Consider the following 21261-nt stretch of genomic DNA (forward strand, 5'->3'; position numbering starts at 1 on the left):
TGTTATAAAACCTCAGGCTTTGTGGACCTATTGGTGGAAGTGAATTCTAGAGTCCAGAGCCCTTCACTGGAATGCATGGCCATAAGCCACCAGACCATGGAATCTAGGGAGCTAAATCCTGAGAGGTACAGAGCTGAGCAAATGTAACTCATGAGTTTCAGTGTCAGCTGCAGGTGCTCAGTACTCTTCAGGATTTGGCCTTGTGACTCTCAGCTTGAACACCTGGCCTTGATTTTGACAGTGGCTCCCAGTGAGAAAGGCAGATAGGCACAGCCCAAACCATTTAGAGCATAGCAACCTGCCACCAAATTTTGTTCTCTCACTTGCTAGTTTTCACAACTGAGTCATCTGCAGTTAGTCTCCCAGTCGTCAGTGTGAATTATAGAGTAGGTAAGAAGGTATGAACAGGAAATATTCCCCTACAAGGTTAACAATGGAGACTCGGCCATGCTAAATTAACAGACATATTTAAAGAAGCAAAATGTTTTGGGTTAATTTCAGACAAGCATTATTAATTCCTATGTTCAGAGCTTGAAATAGATTTTGTGGCTGATGTCCATAAATGATGTCATTCATGGTTCATTGGTCAAATTAATCGGATATAAAATAACTAAATTGAAAATCAGTAGGTCGAGCTCTTGTTGAGTTCTGCTGGAGAGCTAAGCAGGCAATCGCAGGCTTATTAATGAAAAAAGAGAAGGATGAAAATTGAAAAGTTAAAGCAGTAAGAAGCAACAGATTGAACATTAAATTTGATAACAACTTCCATCATATAAAAAAATACTTGCTCCCTTTTTACCATCAACTCCATCAAACTCTTCCCAAGTTAACTAAAAAAGCTCCACTGGATTTAGCTACATAACTCCAAAGGGGGCAATTTCAGACCAGGTGAATTCTCCATTGCTTCAGTGGTGTTAAAACTTTTTCTGCTAATAGCCAGATTCAATGCCACAGGGGCTACCCAGGTTTATTTGCCCCCGGTGGTTGTAAATCTATCTGGACAAGGGTTACAATGGTGCAAGCTACCTGTAACTTCTGCTCCAATAAGCAACCTGGACCGCACTGGTGCATCCCCCAAAGTGGTAGGTCTGGAGAGGCAAGGCCAGTGTGGCAGGGAGAGGTGCTGATTCGGAGCCTCTCCTAGGTAGATTTTGTTGGTGGACCATATTTTAAACCCACTCTCTCCAGCGGAACTCTGGAAAAGAAAGCTGCCACCCACGCAGGGAATGAAGCTCTCCCTTTGGCAAGGATGTCCCTCAAGTCCAGAAGGGTGCACTTCCCCACACAGGGAAGAGTGAACCTGCCTCTAGGTCTCAATTTGGCCCATAAACATAAATACCTTCCACTGACTGTATTGAGAGGGCTGCTGGATAAATCCTAAGCGAATCTTTAGTACCTTAAGAATAAAAAGTATAACATTTTGCACAAAATAATGATCAATTTCTATTTGATTGTGTTTAAAATTATGTACACATTGAGATTGTGTGTGTCACACATTATTCATGTCTAACAGATACAGCATTGTAAAGAAAATGACTTAACACGCTGACCTGTGTCAAATGAAATGCAATATTTTTGAAGGGCTAATCTGCAAATTTCATACAAAATATTTTAAGTTTATAATACACACTGCAATAGGAATTTGCAATACCATTTACCCAAAGGCAGATTTTAAAGGGGTGAACATTTAATACTTTTTCCAATATAGTGGGATGTTGTAAATTGAAGAAAGGCTTTTATAAAACCCTTTTCCTGTAAACATAAATCCCAATCTTATAAAAACAAGCCTTTTATTAGCACTAAAAAAGACTTTTCTACTCAACACATTCACTTCATGTCCTGGGGCCTCTACACCGAAAAAACCCCCCAAACCAGCAATAAATTTAGAATCTCTAGTAAGTAGGTTATTATATAAATAGGGAATAATTTACACAGCAGCAGGGGTCATTTGTAAACATTAAATAATTTCTGAATGAATGGATTACTCAATAAATTTCAGATACAGATAAACAGCAAAAATACAGACACATTAAAAAATATTACTACAGTGTTGCTGGCAGCAATTCTATGGTTAAGATTTTTGACATATTGAAAACACAACAGTCTTTATTTAAGATATATATCCTTAGCCCTGGCAAGCCCAGTAAAGACTGCAGACCCTGGTTCGTATGGGAAGTCAGTCTATTCACAGAAAAGTCAGCCAGCTGCTAAGGACAATAACAAATGAAAAATGACAAAGTCAAAAGTGGTGGCACTGACAGAGAAGTGGAGAGCCTCTACAACTATACCCTTGTGGCTTCTAAAGCCTGATTTTGACAGTTTATAAACCTGTGCCTGTGGACATGCTGAAAACCGGTGCATGGGCTCAGAGGTATGATGCTTCTATTTTAAATATTAATAATAATGACGATATGATCCAAAAAATGACAGCAGAAGAATGTTAAAGTTGCTGATTAAACACTCAAAAGTCAAGAATTGCCAAAGTTAATGATGCGCAAGCAATCTGAACTCTTCCCCCAAGTGCAGGGGGATGCAGGTAGAGGATTCCACACACTCCTTTAGTTATTTGTCTATTTAAATATCATCAAGCCCTGCATGTTCTTTTTTACTGTTCTTATCCTGGATGACAGTCCTTTCCTGAGGGTTGCTGAAAAGGAGACATTTCTACCAGCTTTTTATTGTTATAATTTGTTTTGGTTCATGCCCACAACATGCAAGGGGCTTTCCACACAAAAAGGGACTAACTAGAACTTACAGGCTAAAAGACAGGAATGGCCAAAGGATAGGTGTGAGGTTTTGGGGATTACCCAGAGCAGTAAAGGGTATGGTCACCACCTGCCTGTAACCAGGGATGCCTTTATTCTGTGGAGCTTTGGCTCAGATCCCTGACACAAGCACAAGACCTCACCCTGATTTCCACCAGCCTAGTTACTGCTTGCAGGGTGACCCCAACAGCCCTTCCAGTCCCAAGTCTCCCCAAATCCGTCCTTCCCGAGTTCTTAACTACCACGCACTCAGACTTTTCCCCTTTGGTTCATCCCCCCCAAAAGAGTAAAACCAGCCCTCCAACAGTTTTCAGTTCACTTTGGGACACATATTCCACACTGTTTGCACAACAGAGACCAGATTGGGACAAAAATAAATAAATATATTTAATAGAAAAATCACAGATTTACAGAGGAAGCAGTAAGGAAAAGCAGACACAAGTTACACAGAAATAAACATAAAGATGCAACCTCAAACTTTTCACTTCTATATTAGTTAAATTCTCTTTTCTAATACAAGTTACCTTTTGCCTCTGAACAGTTTCTCAGTGTCCTCTGTTATAGAAGTGGTCCAGACTTTCACACATAGCACCCTGCTTAGATGCTGACCCTCAGTTTCTGGAGAGCCTTTACTTCAAGCCTTCTTCCCTTTCAACAGGTTTTGCAGTTTCTTTCCCCCTTTCTCTCAGGCTTGATCTATACTAGTAACTTATGTTGGCATAACTACATCACTCAGGGGTGTGGAAAACTGTAAATGTAAACAAAACTTGTTTGTCTTAGCAACTGGCTGCACAGGAAGTAGGACTGAGTGGACTTGCAAGCTCGAAAGGTTTACATCATTTTGTTTTTGAATGCAGTTATGAAAAAAACAATTCTACATTTGTAAGTTGCACTTTCACAATAAGGAGATTGCACAAGGAGTACTTGTTTGAGGTGAATTGAAAAATACTATTTCTTTATCTTTTTTACAGTACAAATATTTGTAATCAAACATAATAATAAATTAGCACTGTGCACTTTGTATTTTGTGTTGTAACTGAAGTCAATATTTTTGAAAATGTAGAAATCAAAAAATATTTATAAAAATTTAAATTGGTATTCTATTATTAACAGTGCAATTAACACTGTGATTAATTGCATCTATTTGTTCTAATCTTACAATTATGATTGTTTTTTTAATTGTTTTCCCTCATAAAATACTTTTTAAAGCTTTTCTCTGAGGTCTTGATATTTTACATGTCATGTGATGTACTCTGCTCTGATGTCAAAGACAGCTTTCTCTTTGATTGGTAGGGCTCTCATAAAAGGATGTAGGTAGGCACTTGCATTTGCTTTTGTTACAAAGTTGAGCTGCATAATGTACCACGAGTGATTAGATATTAGCAAGAAAAATAGTAATGACAGAGCAACGTAGGAGAGTTTACAAACTACACAATATATCATTTACCATATTCTATTCACATTTAGAGCTTTCATTCAGAGACAATTACAGTAATTTTACCAAGATAGCGCAAGGTAGGACAGGCTCAACATTTGACAATTGTTTTTTATGTTACAGTATATTTGTTTGAATAAGTCCATGCAATTTGTGTTTTAATGTGCGTGGGTTTTATCACATAATTCAATGCTCTTTCTTCTAAAGCAAAAATCAATACTGGCAGATAAGAAAAATCAATGTTCAGCACTCATAAGCAACCCTACAGCAACAAGCCTGCATATATATCCCACAATTCATAAGCAACATTGGTGTAATAAATAATAACAACTTTGCATGTTTATAGCGCTTTATATCTCCAAAGCACTGTAGACATTAACTCTTTAATCTGCACATCAGTCTTAAGAAATGGGAGGGTAAGCACTGTCATCGTAACGAACTAATGTCTGGAGGCCCAGCGCTCACGGATAAAGTTCCTGGACTACGTACTACAGAACTTGTCATTCTAGAAAAGACTTCAGGACTCTGCTCAGGTTTTTTTTCATATCCAATGCAGCCTATATTGTGGGTGGATGGGGTGTGTCCTGCTTCAATCTGAACTGTCACTACCATATTTGTGTTTACTAATATTAAATAATAGCAACATAAATAATACATGTTTTCCTGTGGATTTTCCAAACTTCCTGCAAAATTTGATAATATTTCCTACAGCAACCCAGGGACCATACTCATGACAAATGGCAATCTGTGACTGTGGTGTGATGGGGTAGAATATTCATAAATAAGGGATCATGCTTCCCTTCCCAAGCTCCTTCCCGAGTTTTATCATAAACAGAAAGAAAAGGATGTTTCTAACTTATCTGCAAAAATCAAACACTGTCCTTTGGAACAAGAATAAATGAGAAATAGTAGTAGTTTAGCTGGTTGGCTGCTCTCAGCAAAGAAAAGGAAAGACAAAACAAAAAAGATACAGCACAATGGTGCCCTATCACTTATCTTGGGCCTCTGGTCCTAAAGTTGCTGGTCGGCCTTTGTAGAGAACAGCCAATAAAATAGTAAGCATCGTAAAGCAAGTACAATTATTTCAGTGATGCACGGATAAATATACCAATGCTTAGTGCACTCAACTGAGCAACGTTATTTTTCAGTTCCCTGTGGGAACAGTTTTTCTAAATATCACCTTCAAAAAACCTATTTTCTGAATCCAAAAAACAAAACAAAACAAAAAACCAACAACCACAACACAGCATAAAACTAACTGGGGAACAAATGATGCTATTACTAGCTCCACAGCTAATTACCATCTCCCAGGTTTGATTGTGTTACAACACATCAAAATACAGACTGCTTACTTATTCAAGCTTTGATAAACATCACCATGTAAATCACTTAGCGTTAAACAGGAGATTGTGTAAGAAACAAACACTCCCTCAACTTGGGCAGGCCACTAGTCAGGTGTCCAGTACAGGAAGAAACTACCCGCAGAGGAATGCTTGGATTCATGCCAATATCTCAATAGCATTTAGCATGACTGGCGGAACATGGAAGCAAGCAGCAGAAATGCGCAGACATGCAAAGAGACGAAGAGGAGATTAAAGCAACAGTGTCAAGGTAGACAGGCTCCACATTTCACACACATTAAAAGCAAAAGGTAAATGTTTGTACAATACAGAAAACTAGTAACAAGGCTGTTACAGCCCATGCTTCTTATCTGGGTAACCTTTCAGAAACGCTCTAACAACAGTGGGTTTGCTGTGATCAAAGATGTGTATATAGCACTCTGACCTCTACCATCAGTCCTTGAAAGCAGCCTAGTTACTGGCATTCTTGCTATTATTAATCTCTCTCTTTCCTGAATTCCCTTTCAGATCCAACCTAAGCCAAACAATTAGCATGTGAATCAGCAGTGGTACAAAACATACACAGTTTCACTCCTCTTGTAGCCAGGTTTCACAGCTTTTTTTGCCACAGGACCCTAACTAACCAGAAACCACAGTTTTCTAGTGTATTACCCAAAGATATTTTAGAGAGAGAGAGAGAGAGAGAGAGAGAGAGAGAGAGAGATTAGTTCGCTCATGAATAAATATAGCTGTCAACAATGTCTTCCTGGTCAGCCTAATCCTGTGATGTGGAATTTAGAGGGATAGATGTTTCATCTGGTAAACTTCTCCAGATCTTGAAATAAAATAATAATAATAACAACAATAATAATAAATTAATGAGGCATTCAGTACGGACTTCTCTCAGTAACAATGGTCAGTATTACTGGCGAATACTGAGCTAACAGCTTGACTTTTATGAGTACAGAGGTATTTACAATATATCACTCTGGGATGATGAGCTAACTAGCAATCGCAAATTACATGGGTCCAATAAAGCATTTTCAAAGTTCCGGTCAAGGTTGTTACTCCTTTGCCAGTTCTTTTTGTCCTCTCTGTGTTTCCCAGAACTTTCCTTCTTATGAGAGGCATTCACAGAAGAAGCAGAGGAGCAGGCTGAAATCCTGTAAAGTGTTGTGTCAAAAATGCAACGTAGATAAGTAAATATCTCTTAAAGAGCTATTTACTGTGTTTTGTGTATATTCAAACCAATTAACAATTTTCCTGAAAAATCTTGTCCAATTTAAAGGAAGTTTGCTCCAGCTACACGGTTTCACAAGTCGCTATTATGAATCGTGTGCCTATTGAACATATAGGAAGACTTTCAAACCCATCTCTTTTAGGTATTCTTCAGTCACTGATCTGCTACAACTGTCTGCTACCCCTTGCCTTTGTTTGTACCAGGTCTGCCCAATTTAGATGGTAAACTCCTTGGGGCAGAGACTTATCTAATCTATGTGCTTTGTTAAACACTATGCATACCTATAATGCCATATATTGTAGGTAAGAAGTCTCAGGACCAGATCCTTAGCTTGTGTAAATGAATATTCTTCCATCTAGGTCAATTTTATAATTACCACCAACTTACTGTAGTGCCTAACAAAGCATGCACCACAGCACAAAGAAAATGAAGCAGCATTATTGGGTGTTGCTGTGGGTGGTTTGAAAGTTAGCTACATTATGCATGGAATAGATACACTTTCACTGTGCAGTAACCACACAACAGGCCAGATCATCACTTGGTGCAAATCACTGTAGCTTCATCTGCTGCTCCAGCCCCAAGATGTTGCTCTCTCATTTTCTTTGTGCTGAGCCTACATACTTTGTAAAGCCACTGCAGCAAGTTAATAATGATGCATGAAATGAAAAATCCTTTTGAGTGCACCTGAACACACAGAAGGATGGACAATACAATCATTGTGATGCTGTGTTATTTCATATCTGCTACTTTATATATACAGATAGACAGGCCCCATTCTCAGCCAAACTGGATTTACACTGGTGTAACTACACTGAGTGTATTGGAGTTGCTCCTGATTTATATGGGCGTAAATGAGACTGGTATCAAACATACAGTATTCTGTATGCAGTGTTGTAGCTGTGTTGGTCCCAGGATATTAGAGAGAAGGTGGGCGACGTCATATCTTTTATTGGACCAACTTCTGTTCCTGAGAGGGACTAGCTTTCAAACACTCTAAGCTCAAAAGCATGTCTCTTTCACCAACACAAGTTGGTCCAATAAAAGATATGACCTCACCCACCTTGTCTCTCTAATATAGTATTCTGGTCAGGCACAGCCAAAAGAACACAAAGTCTCAAAATACAGAGACGGAGGGCAAAATTCTCTATTGTCCATTGGGTCAATAGATTTAAGTCCTCAAAGAATTTGGCTGGCTACAGTCTTTACTGATATTTTTAGCCTCTGAGGAAATTAGCTAGCTGGAGATTTTGAGAGCGAGAGCTATTCTGTGACACAAGCGCCCCTACCGTGCATCAATAGGACTGTTCACAGTACTACAAAACTTGCTGGAAAATGTTTGAAGACTTTTTCAAAGCAAGGTGGAAAAAGAATTAAAAATGGTCACCATAGCCACAGCGGTACTCAAAGTCTACCTGAAATGGCTGCAGGCAGTAGAGGAATGCTAGAGAGATCACATAAACTTGAGACTGATTTCTGAGACATGCAGCTTCCACTTCGTACTGTTCCTTCTGGGCCACTTTGACCAAGTTGTCTGATTGCTTCTGAGACAACAAATATTGGAAATAGCCCAGGAACTATGTTGCTCAACATTTATTTTATTTATACTTGTGATATACAAGCAGTTCAATTTCTTCTAAGGTGTGACGTGCGGTTGCATAATATGCAAAACTTCCTGGTAGCACAAGCGCTACATACAACCATGCACTTAACCTTACAAGCGTCATTTTATGCTCCAAATTGCAGGTTAAAAATACTACTTTGTCCACTTTAGCTTTCTATGATCAGGCAAAATATATTTCAAGAAAATAATTTTACTTGTCTGAGCCATGTATTGCCACCAGAATTCAGTTATGTATTGGACAAAACGCTCTTCAAAGAACGATTTTTCCCTAACCGTACGAAAGAAATTGGAGAACAGATTGCAAATATTAAGGTCTTGATCCAGCAAACACATGTGTGAGTAACATTACTTATGTGAGTAGTCACCGACTTCAGTAGGATTACTCATGCGAGTAAATTTTCATGCGTTTGTCCCTGAAAGACTGGGGCCTAAGTCTTTTCCATTCTTGACAACATTCTTGAGAGGTCTTTATAATTATTTGGTATTTATTAAATATTGGATCTGACATAAGTGTATGAAACTGAATGCCTCTAACATGATTTTTACTGTGACATGCAGGCACCCTCTGAAAAGTGTATTTCTTTGGAAACTCTATTTGACAATACAACATTGACACTTTCTACCAAAGCTTAGCCTGTTGCTCCAGGCTTATCTCTGGACTGCCATCAGCATCTCATACCAAAGTCATGCCAGCTTGATCCCATGCCTTTGTAGGAAGGATCTTGTAATCCTTGTGAATGAAGCTTGATTATGATAAGTATGTTTTACTGAGCAAGCAAATATATCTTGGCTCAGAAGCATCAGCATGGGACAGGAAACAATCACATAAGTACTCCAAGATCACAGGATATTCATCCTTCCTTAAAGCTTTCCCACCTGCATCCAGTAAAGTAACACTCATTTTTAAAGTTCCTTTACTGATGTTCAAGGTTTTCTTACTCCGTTTTATTCTTCTGATTATCTTTCAATGTATATTGCAACTTGTCTTTTGGGGTGGAATTTTCAGGGGAGCCAGTCACCTAATCCCCCCTGAATTTCAAAGGGATCTGGAGGCCTAAGTCCCTTCGGACTTGTCTCCACTGCAGCGTTAGCTCAAGATATAACTCGAGTATAGCCCTTAACCTGACTCCAGTCCACACACAGAAGTCTCTAGCTTGAGTTAACTGGTGCTTTAAACTGGAGCTCACTAGCTATCAGCAGGTATGGGTTAAAAGTGGAGTTCTGTAATGCAGTGGAGACTCTGCCTTTTGGTGCTGCAAATCCAATCAAAAATCCTAGAGCTTTGTTTTACAGTGTAATGGCTCTCACTCCAGTTAGGCTAACTCAGAAGAAGTTAACTCAAGTGTAGGAGAAGTTACGTCAGCTGACACTACAGCAAAGAAACCCTTAGTTTCATCTGAAAAATCCCAAAGTTCTTAAAGTACCTGCTATTTAATTTGCCCTTAATTTAATAATTCAGGGACCTGCAGCTTTCTGTAATTTTGTGATTTATCTGTGGATTACTCTTCCTAGAACCATCAAAACCTCCAATCTTATCTTACTAATAAGCACAGATTTTGCTTATTTAAAACAAAACCAGAAATTCCCTTTGTTTGCTATTGCTTTTAATGGTTTATACTTAATTGATTTGTATTGTAGAAGTGTACAGCATCTGGAACGTTTTCATATTTCTTGAATTCAGGCTTCTATGCACCATGTGTTTTGTCTGAACAAACTTCTTCCAGAGCTAGGTAGTAGGTATGCTGCAGTGTCGGTACCCTGTGTTCCAAAACATCGGATTTTTCTGGAACAGTTCCAAACCTGCTCTAGCCTCTGTTACTATACATGTAAATGTTATACTCCGCAACAAAAGAAAATGTAATTTAAATGCTCAAAGAATGTCTCAAGAATCCATTTTAATGTTCTCTTTTGAGTTTTCTAATTTTGGTGTCCATGGAACTTTACAAGGGCATAATAGAATGTAAAGACAGTGCATCCTTACCTGTGTACCAGCTGCTTACGGCTTACACAAATAGCAGTCTCATAGTCGTGAGTGACGCACACTTTATGTGGGTTGCACTTTACCTTCAAACACGGATCTTTGGATGGATCAAGAGCTATTAAAAACAAATGTAAAAATAACAAAGTTAGGAGTTTAAGTGAAATTCTCTCATCATTCCCAATTCAAATAAACATGCAACTAGTGGGAATAAATATAGAATCATAGAACTGGAAGGGACCTCGAGAGGTCATCTACATCTAGTCCAGTCCCCTGCACTCGTGGCAGGACTAAGTATTATCTAGACCATTCCTGCCAGGTGTTTGTTGAACCTCCTTTTAAAAATCTCCAAAGACTCCACAACCTCTCCAGGCAATCTATTCCAGTGCTTAACCACCCTGACGGTTAGGAAGTTTTTCCTAATGTCCAACCTAAACCTCCTTTGCTGCAATTTAAGCCCATTGCTTCTTGTCCTATTTTTAGAGGTTAACGGGAACAATTTTTCACCCTCCTCCTTGTAACAACCTTTTGTGTACTTGAAAACAGTTATGTCCCCTCTCAGTCTTCTCTTTTCCAGACTAAACAAACCCATTTTTTTCCAATCTTGCCTCATAGGTCATGTTTTCTAGACCTTTAATCATTTTTGTTGCTCCTCTCTGGACTCTCTCCAATTTGTCCACATCCTTCCTGAAATGTGGCACCCAGAACTGGACTCAGCTAGAATGTTAATGAGTGGGTTCTGTGAGGCCCTAAGGATTCCCCTCCAGCACATCACGGAAGAGGTCAGGATCTTGATTTTAGGTCTCCCAAACATAATGGCAAGGTTGCATCTCCAACTAATTTAAATTATTTTTATATCGTTTTTATTTGGACTTTTAATTTTATTACTTCTTCCTCCCAAAGATTTCCCCTAATTCCTACCTCGCATCCCCTTCCTTCCCACATTTATTGCTTATTTGAAACATTTTTGTTTTCATTTTGGAACTCCACATAAGGCGTTTATGTCAAATTACCCTGGCTGCTTTTCCCATCATTGGTTGATGCCCAGGGAAGTTTTTTTTTTAAAAAGATATTACTTTTTACAAAAAAAATGGAGTAATTTTTAAGTTCCAATTCAATTACCGCTGACGTTCTCCACATGGCAGCAAATGTATTTCTAACAACCAGAGGGTTCTTTTGCTCTCCTGCAGTGCCGAAGCATTGCAGCTGTTCTGCATTGGTTTAAGCAGTCAGAGCAGCAAGAGCTCACCACATTAACACCCATTACAGATTTGTGACGGGCAATTGAGCACAACCACTGCGTATGTATTTAGAGGAATACAAGGCGTTGGAAGTCTTAAAAACAAAAAAAAAAAAATGTAAACAGCTTTTGCTCCTAAATCCATTAAACAGATAGAAAAGGTGAAATGGGGAGAAAGGGCATAAGTTTCCAATACTATTAACATCTAATGAGTTTCCATTAAGCAAATATATTGTATTGTCTGTCTCTACCTAGTATGCTTCTGCAAGCAAGGATCATGAACTAAATTGAACCCAAATTATGGTAGGGATAAACTTGGCTTTATGGATAAAAGCCTGCTGATTTTACTCAGGGAAATCAATAGTAGTTTGGCATGAGTAATAGGAACAGGATTTGGGCCATTATGAAGTATATGGCACTAAACACAGAGTGAGTGCTCAACAAATAAAAAATGGTACCGAAGAATTCTATCTGTAATACTCATCTTTGCAAGGTACAATTACTTATCTGCACGTGAATTCTGAAACCAAGGATAAAAATTGGTGCAGCTGTAAAAGTGACTAAATCCTAAAACAGTGTCACATTACAATCTATTTTAATAAAAAGGAAACAATATGTTTAAATACTCTTCACAAAAAAATAGAGGATTCCAGTATGGGAATCAAGTCTCAGAGAAGTAGCTGTGTTAGTCTGTATTCACACAAACAACGAGGAGTTCGGTGGCACCTTAAAGACTAACAGATTTATTTGGGCATAAGCTTTCGTGCGTAAAAAAACCACTTCTTCAGATGCATGGAGTGAAAATTACAGATACAAGCATAGATATACAGTAATAAATCTGTTAGTATTTAAGGTGCCACTGGACTCCTCGTTGTCAGTATGGGAATGGTGCAGCAGAACTTTCATATGTATAGAAAGCATGTATTGAATGCTCTTGTGTTTAAAGATTTCAGTGGGGCCAGAATTTCACTCCTGGATTCTATTTCAGTTACAGACTCACACCTTCTCTGTGTTTCAATATTTTTTCTCTCAAATGGGAATAAGAATAACAGAAGGGGCAATCTATACTGGGTACGAGAAATCAAAAATGTGATTGCCAAAGAGTTTAGAGTCTTAGAACATTAAAGAAATTTAGAAGGTTATACTAATGCTATGCAATACAATCCCTATAGACAGGGTACAAAATAAGAAATAATTTCTAAAACATACCAATCAAAGATCATGCTTTGTGAATCAGGTTTCTACAACACTAGGAGCAGATGCTCATCATCTGCAGATGGCCTTTGGGAATAAGATGAAATATAAAACCCATATTTGACATAACAGTTCTGTGTGTTCTACAGCAATGAGTGTGAAGTCTTTGAAATTAAGAACCAAAATTATAAATACACAAATAAAGGGAGGGGAAAGGGCAGGAAAAAAGTAATTTTTTAAAATAAAAATCTGAGGTCAGTTTTATTACAAAAATAAAATTCCTTAAGCATTCAAGGGAAACATCAATATTCTGAAACACATTTTTCCTGTGAAAAATTTCAAATGTTTGACTTCTCATTCCAATTCACGATGCTTCTCTCTCTCCCCACATCAAAACTTTTGCTGGAAGGAAATTCCATTTTCTGGCCAGTTCTGCTGTGCATCTAAACCCTGCAGTCTCTAGCTATCTGACAGAGCAAGAAAGGAGAGCTCTCTGGGGCAACCCAGGGAGTGATGAGGGCATGGCTAACGAGTCCAGTACCTGTATAGATTCAACAGCCACAAAACTTCTGTGGGAAGGTCAAGCAGCATTGGGCCTTAGCTCGCTGGCTCTAAAGATTAGCTGCATAAAAGTGCCAAGGTGCAGTGCTTCCATTCATGTGTGATGTTTCCATCCCCAACACAATGCCAGTTTATTCAAGCTGTGAGCATGGAACCAGAATTCCAGCCATAGTCATTGAAAAGCAAAGTGGGTACATCGTAGTACACAGGTGTCATTTCATTTTCATCTGACCTTTCATTATTTATTTATAGCAATGTATGCACCTTATTAAATCTATAACTCCTCCGATTCCCTTTTAGAGATATTAAACTAATTGGGAAATAAACAGTAGTGATTGTATCAAGCCATTAACAACCTCCTAACAGTATGTTAGCATCTCTTTTTTACAGGGCATTGTTATGAAAATAATGATGGCACTTACACTCTGAGTGTCTTCCCCCACTAGTCAGAGAAGAGAAGAACACCACCAATTATTCTCTCCGCATCCCCAATACTTGTCACCAAGAGCTCCAGGTTAACAATATAAATTATTGTTGGCAAAGAGCTAACAATAGTACTTGAGACACTTTTCCATTACATTTCTGTTTTTACACATTACTACTATAAAGGAAGACGTATGACTGATAGGAACTGCTGGGATTCGGGCAGTAGCAATGCACACATAGGGTTGCAATATAAGACTATACTGTAGATCAGGGTCATGTTAATCCAACGGAGCAAACTTATTTTTCACATATGTAACTTTGGAAGCGTGGTAACAAATAAAATATCTCTTGCTGCAGCGGCTGTGCAGTTCTGCAAAACTTGTACGGCTAGTTCACAAGGGCAGATTTATGACCTTGATGCTGTTTTCATGACCATTCTTTTGGGAAGAGTTCAAATTCCAAACCCGCACATTTTTAGTAAAGTTTATATAAAAAAGCCAGGCAATCAAAAAGAAAATGACATGTAAACACATTTGGTTTCAAAATTGCCAGACAATAAGTGCTATGATCACTCCAAAACAAAAAGACTTTTGAAAAATGAAATGTCAAAAGCAGTTGCCTCACACAGTCCTCTTGGAACTGTTCTCAGCATAAAAGAAAACAAGACCATCTGGTAAGAAAAGTTATGATGAACTGGAAAATGGGACCTGAAGTCTATAATGCAAAGATTCTAGTTCATTTTGTATCACAATAGAGCATGGTAATAAAACATTTATTTTAAATGAGACACTGAAATGTAGTTCTGTATTTTATATATTATTTGTCTCCAGCAGTGCCCACAAAGATCTTCGTTCTGTGTAAACACAGAGGAAGGCACAGTCCCTGACTGTACAAGCAAGCAGAATGGGGTCTGAATGGGGTGGGGTCAGAATGGAAGCCTGTGAAAAGCTGAGTTAGGGCAAAGCAGAAGACCACTACTCATTACGCTGGACTATTCCCTGCTAGGCATGAAACCATTATAATGCCTAAGGCTGAACTTCAGACTGAGGCAGCAAGGTCTTGAGTCATTCCCTACTCTCTCACTCACAGCAGCCCAGCAACTGGCCAGAGCACAGGGTGAAATAAGCAGCTCACTACTGACTCCAATAGGCAATGGATGTGGGGCAGGTCAACATGAAACAGGCAGCTTCCAGAATCAATTCCGCACAATCATACACTGAATTATGGGCTTAGGCCCAGCACCCACTGAGAAAACAAGACACCTATACTATTTGGCCATCACTTGACTAAGAAAAAGTTGTTTTTAACATTTATTAAGATCCTAGTGTAGGCGGAGATCCTAGTGTAGGCGGTTCTAGTTTTCACACTTGTTAGCTGCTTGACGTAAACCCCAAGCTACCATTTAGGCTTTACCTTGACCAGCTACCATGTTAAAACTAGAATTGCCTTATCTATGCTAGGATTTTAAGATGTGTTAGCCAACCCTGTTTTTAAAAGAGCCCATTCTTCCTAGTATAGACGTGTCCTTTGTGTTTGTTGTTGAGCACATTCAGTTTAAAAAAACTCTGCTCTCTTCTTCCTCCAAAAAGCCTGGCTCCCAGTACAGATGAAGTAAAATATAACCAAAGTGAGTTCTGAGCATATACTAGCATTAAAGCAAAGAAAATTAGGAATCTGATTACCCTGCCATTTGTGTGCGCAAGGTCACAGTGTGAGTCAATGGCAGAGGCAGGAAAAGAATGCAGGAGTCCTAAATACTAATCTCTTACTGTGCTCTAACTACCATAAAACAACTGCAGTCTGTTGATACCTGTTAGACACGAAGCTCCTTCTTCCTATTCTACTTAATCTTATGGTTCATTAAGTCATGGCATTGATTTGATAAGAAATATTTTTTGGTTAGCGTGGTTGGTTGTAACCTTTGATGCCATAGGTATAATATTGTTAATAAACTTGTTTTTACAAAATACTTTGCTTGAAAGAGCAGATTAGAAATCCCCAAAATATCAACGTCAAGTAATAACCACGTTTTTTATTCTGCTTCTGCAAAAGTCAGCATAAGTCATTCTGCTTCATTAGAGAGAAAATTGCCATTACCCCTCCCCGCAGGTCTTGAGGAGAGTATGTCTTCAACTAGTGTACTCAGATATTTAACTCTCACTCTCTCTCGCCACATAATTACTGGTAGCAATTTGCATACAGAAATCAATTCAGCTAAAATTTAATTACCACAGGACCAAATGCTTCAAACATGTATGTGAATTATTTTCACAATGCAACAAAACAGCAACAAATCAAGTTGTTAGCATTTATTGAATCCCTGTACTGTTGTTGTGTTTTAGAGAAACGGTAACGTTTGAGCAGTTAAAGAGATCAGTATTGTGGAAAGAAACATCTATTTTCATTTGTATGGGCACTTTCAAAAATGATTTCTCATAACCAACATACGATCCCTTTTGACATTGCTGAGGGCTACCCAGGCTAAAGATATTGTAAAGGACTATGTGTTGGTTTCCTTGCCAAGTAACATGATAAAGAACATGAATAATAAGTACTCCAGTGGGCATTCTGCGCCAAAAAATTAAAAATTAGGCACCACAAAATTAAAAATTCTGCAGACAATATTTTAAAATTCTGCAGATTGTATTGGTCAAAATAACACTAAATTATCATACCAGTTTCAATTATTTTGATAATTTATTTCAAAATACCCGTCAGCAAGTACGTCTGCAACAACATACACACACAAATTACCCCAGGAGTAGAGAAACCCATATGTCAATCCCAGTTCCTGTTTCTCTGGCCCCTTCCCCACCCACTCCCAGAGCCCAGCTGCAGTGTCCCCCTGGGGCAGATACCCACACCCCCTCTCCTTCAGAGCCCAGACGTTGGGCCCCTCCTTCCACAGATACCTGCACAGCTTCCCCCCGCCCCACCCCCCACCCTGAGCCCAGGGATCCAGAGGGAGAAACAGCCTGATGCTTGGTCCCAGGTTTGCATGGAGTTTCCTGTGTGCTGCCCTCTCCTTCCCTCAGGGCATGCTGGGAACTGGAGCTTCCAGAAAACCTCTAGCTCCCTCCCCTCCCACCCAGCAGTATCTTCTATGTGCCAGCTGAGCTCTGCTGGGTCCAGTGGCCCCTAGTGCCAGCTAGTAGCACTGCAGCCCATTTCTGTGGGGGAAAGGAAATTCTGCATGCACGTTCATTTCTGCAAAATTCTGCATTGTGCGGTGGTGCAGAATTCCCCCGGGAGGGAATAAGAGTCTGCTTGACAAACCTATAGAAATGAGGTGCAGTTATAATAGGTGAAGAGAAGATAGAAAAGACAGGACTTAATGTCAGTTAAAAGCCTGCTTATGATAAATATATGTTGCTGAATTTAATATAATTAACGTGCCAGTGTATAAGTATTTTATTCACTTAAACTGTCATGCAGATTTAAAAAGTTGCATGCAGTTAGTTTATTTGCAAGGTGAAGAGAATCTCCTGGGAAATGCAAAGCATCCTCGACTCCCACTGAACTCTTCTGAACCGTTGTACCTCCCAGGATCAGGCCCTTTGTGATCCACCATCATCATTCCCTGAATCCATTCAGCTAGCAACAGTGTATGGACCTAGTCCTGCAAGGTGCTGAGCACTCTCACATGCTTGAGGATGCTCTGCATGCCACAGAATCAAGTCATATGAAAGGAAGGGGAAACATCTAGGCAACCTAGGGTGAAACAAAACAAAACTAATCCTTTTACTCCTCCAAAGAAAATGTCTCAGGAAACTACAGATACAGCAAACACTACTATCAGAAAGCTATTGAGACACTTATTATAATATTCTGCTGTGGTCCAATATATCATAAGAGAAGGATTACTGGTAGCTTGATTGCTAGATAGCTGTGCCTTTTGACAAGGGAAAGTTACAATTTCTCTCTCAACAGAGAGAGTAGTAATATTAGTAATATTTTCTTACAAAGGGACAGGAGAATAGCCCTAGATATACTTGAGTACATAACGGTGTTGCCAACCTCAAGATAGCAAAAATAATGAGTCAGATCTGCAAAAAATCATAAGATTGGCCCCACAAATCATTCAATTTTAAGATCAAACTATGTTTTTTAATCCATCTTTTCATTTTTTAACCCCCCTGCTTCTGACTATGTGTGGGTATAATTTCAGGTTGAAAAGTCAATCTTTAATGTACACAAAAAATGCATGCCTCCCCATGGCTGCTCAGATAGAGACTCCACTTACCCTCTCCTCATCCCTAAGACAGGTGAACTGCTATCTATTTCCTATTACTGTCTTGATTCCCCTTTCCCCCCTGCTTTGCTGCCCCCAGGGGCTCCTCCCTTTCTCCTTCTCCTGACTCCTCCTTCCCCTCCTCAATGCCTCCTACAGGTTATTTCCTCTGCCTGGATCCCAAGGAGAGCAGAAGTCCCAACGCAGCATGAAGGGGGGGGTGTTGCTGCTGGGTCACAACAGCAGCTGTTCCCCAACTCCCCACTCCACTGCCTCCCACTTCCCCAGAAGCTCTCTCTCCTATAGGGCTATACATGAAGGCAGGGCCAGTGGCAGGGCATATCTGTGTCCTCAGCACTGAGGCTCTCACACACAGTTCTGCCTGCATGGCCAGCCCTAAAAACTGTGGGAATGAAGGAGTTTCTCACATCATCACAACAGTTCCTCCAACAGCTGCCAAAATCCTATGACTTGTAATCAGATGACGGGAGTTGGCAACATGGCAAAACTGTCTTCCCTTACCTGTTCAGAGGGGACTCACTTTCCCCACCCCCAAAGGCTGGAGGAGTGATCCCCTGCGTCACCCACCCCATCTCTGTCTTCTGCACACCCATCAGTCTCCTCCCTGTCCCCTCTGACCCCCTGCTGTCAAAATATCAGGGACTACCTCGGATTGATTCAGCTTCAAGCATCCAGGGATGTAAAGGCTGCAGAGACCTACAAAGAATTATTAAAATTACCTGTGGCTGGTAAAAAATAAAAAGGTTGTGAAAACACATGAAAACACCCATCCAGGATCACAGGACACCTGTGAGCGTTATCTGGATCAAAGAGAACCTCCTGGATCTGAAGAGTGAGGGAGGGTATCTATGAATGATGGCAAGAGGAAGTCATTGGGATGAGGGGGCAAAAGATGAACTTATTTTTGGTCACGCTCAGTCTTGTGCACTCCCTCCAAATGCATTCAGTTTCCCACTCCTTCCACAGTCACTCTGCCATTGCTCCCAGGTACCCTGCCCTGCCTGCTCTTCATCTCTAAGGACTTTTAACGCAAGGGCTTTTAAAGGGCTTCTGGGAAAGCTACTGCTGATGCCATCCATTCCCTGCTGCTTCCAGGTCCAGCCGTATCAGGTCTGGTCCCAAATATGCTGCCTCACTCTTTGCCTGACACCTCCTGACTGAATTTTACATCCCTCCCCCATGCAGTGTATTATGATTATCAAATTCATTTGAGGACGAGAGAGAGGCAGCACATTGGGTACAAGCATGGGCAGAGCTGGTCCCATGAGCAGCAGAAATTGGGTGAAGACAGGAGAACCAAATGGCCAGCTGACGATCTCCAATCAAAATGGGCCAAAATCGAGTGGTAGTGACAGAATTCATGTACTTACATCAGAATCTCAGCTTTTATTGTAAAAGAAGTAACATTCTAGCCCTCTTGGCTGAAGAGAAAATTTTGAAAATGAACTTTAAAGGCTCAAAACCCAGAAATCACATAAAAGACTTCAAAATTATTATTTTTTTAAAGTCTCGTGATAATTAAACCAGTCTCATGATTTTGGAATGCTTGGTGTTGGCAGTACTGTGGTGACTCTACACTGACAAATATCATTCTTGATGTAAACTCTCTTGACCAAATTCAGCTCTCAGATACACCGGGGTAAATCTAGAGCAATTCAATGGACGTGAATAGAGTTTCACTAGCTGTAAACTGAGAAAACCACTGGTCCAATGCCTACAGAATATGAAGCAGAAGAACTTTAACATTTACATGTAGTTAAAGACACACTTTTCCCCATTTTAGACGAATATAGATAAACATTATGAATGGCTCAGGACAGAGAAGTTACAGAAATGTTTCCTAGCTCAGAGTGTAACTATTCACTGGCAATTGTGAAATATGCTTTACCTAAAGTGATAGTATGATCACGGGGAAAAACTAAGAATTAATTCAGATTGCTGATTTCTCAGATACCAAACTCTCTTGCAACTTTGATTAAAAGCAACATTGAATTATCAGGGTGTGAACTAAGTGAGTGCAAAAACAAAAGCAAACGGAATTGAAACCAACTACCTCAGGCTATACACTTTCCTCCTTATTCTTAAAACAAAACTTTTCCCCAAGCGCATTGTATAGCTTTTCAGTAGATATTTTATATTTTTAAATCTGCACTGAAAACATACAAATAACATGAATGTTTTATTCTTAGATTTGTAAACGAAATGTGTTTCAGAAGCAAAATCGCCTCATTAACAACACTGAGCACATTATCATTTAGTAAAAATTAAACACTGAATTATCAGGTTTACGAATCTATACTTCAGCAGGAATAATAATGTTTCATTTCTAGTAAATTGCTACATGCTCTTAGCGGTGTGCCATGAGCTTTGGAAATTTATATCCCTGAAGGCTGAAAAGTCATGCGTGAGATTGGTGTGTGTATTGACAGTTTGAATGTTAGTGTTATTACAGAGGTAATAACTGCCAAGCAGTGAGCCAATCTTATGCATCCAGAACATGCTCAGATTTAAATCTTACAATTAGACACGGTGGGAAATGAATTCTGATTTCGGTTACCACCCTACACAGAAAGAGAGGCCCCACTGCTTTCAGTGAAGTTCCTCTGGATTTACATTGAGGTCAGAGCAGAATTTGACCCCAAATACTTTCATCTAACTAGAGCAAAATATATAGGATCATTTTATGCTCCATGAATTAAATACTACAATGTGGTCTTCAATCTCACTAGAAACAACATGCTCAAGAAAGAATCACCATTTTTTCCTTGATTTTATTCTTGCCCTCAGTATCTTAGATAATGCATGGTAGCGGACAGTCTTGTTGCCCAGTGATTGAAGTTGGGACGCTCCCTGTAAATCAGAAGGCTTCGTTTCTCCTGATGACGCTCACTGTGTGACTTTGGGCAAGTCACTTAGCCACTCTGTGCCTCGCTTTGTCTGTGTTTAAAATGGGGACAATACTACTTACCCACTTTTATGAAGCACACTGAGATCCTCAGAAAGCCCTAAAGCATATAAGCCCAGAGTCATTGTGAATGACACTCACTGACTGATAAAGAAATGACACAAAATGGCTAAAATCTTGCAGAACTATGAGCCAGGTTTATTTATCACAGCTTCTGACTGTTGCCATGGAAACACATGCCAGCACTTCATTTCCTTTTTCAGGACATAAAGACTTGCTTCCATATTACATTAGTTTTAGTCCA

General features: G+C 39.5%; 1 protein-coding gene across 1 annotated transcript in view; it reads right to left on the reverse strand.

The window, feature by feature from the left end:
- The window catches only part of SPOCK1 (SPARC (osteonectin), cwcv and kazal like domains proteoglycan 1), a 458564-nt gene that overhangs the window by 173324 nt on the left and 263979 nt on the right, over window positions 1-21261 (reverse strand). Inside the window, exon 4 of the mRNA XM_077824201.1 lies at window positions 10383-10497. Within this exon, the coding sequence (XP_077680327.1) occupies window positions 10383-10497 (115 nt within the window). The remainder of the gene's footprint in view (window positions 1-10382; window positions 10498-21261) is intronic.

Source organism: Eretmochelys imbricata, chromosome 8 (assembly GCF_965152235.1).
Source record: "Eretmochelys imbricata isolate rEreImb1 chromosome 8, rEreImb1.hap1, whole genome shotgun sequence".
NCBI classification, from domain to species: domain Eukaryota; kingdom Metazoa; phylum Chordata; order Testudines; family Cheloniidae; genus Eretmochelys; species Eretmochelys imbricata.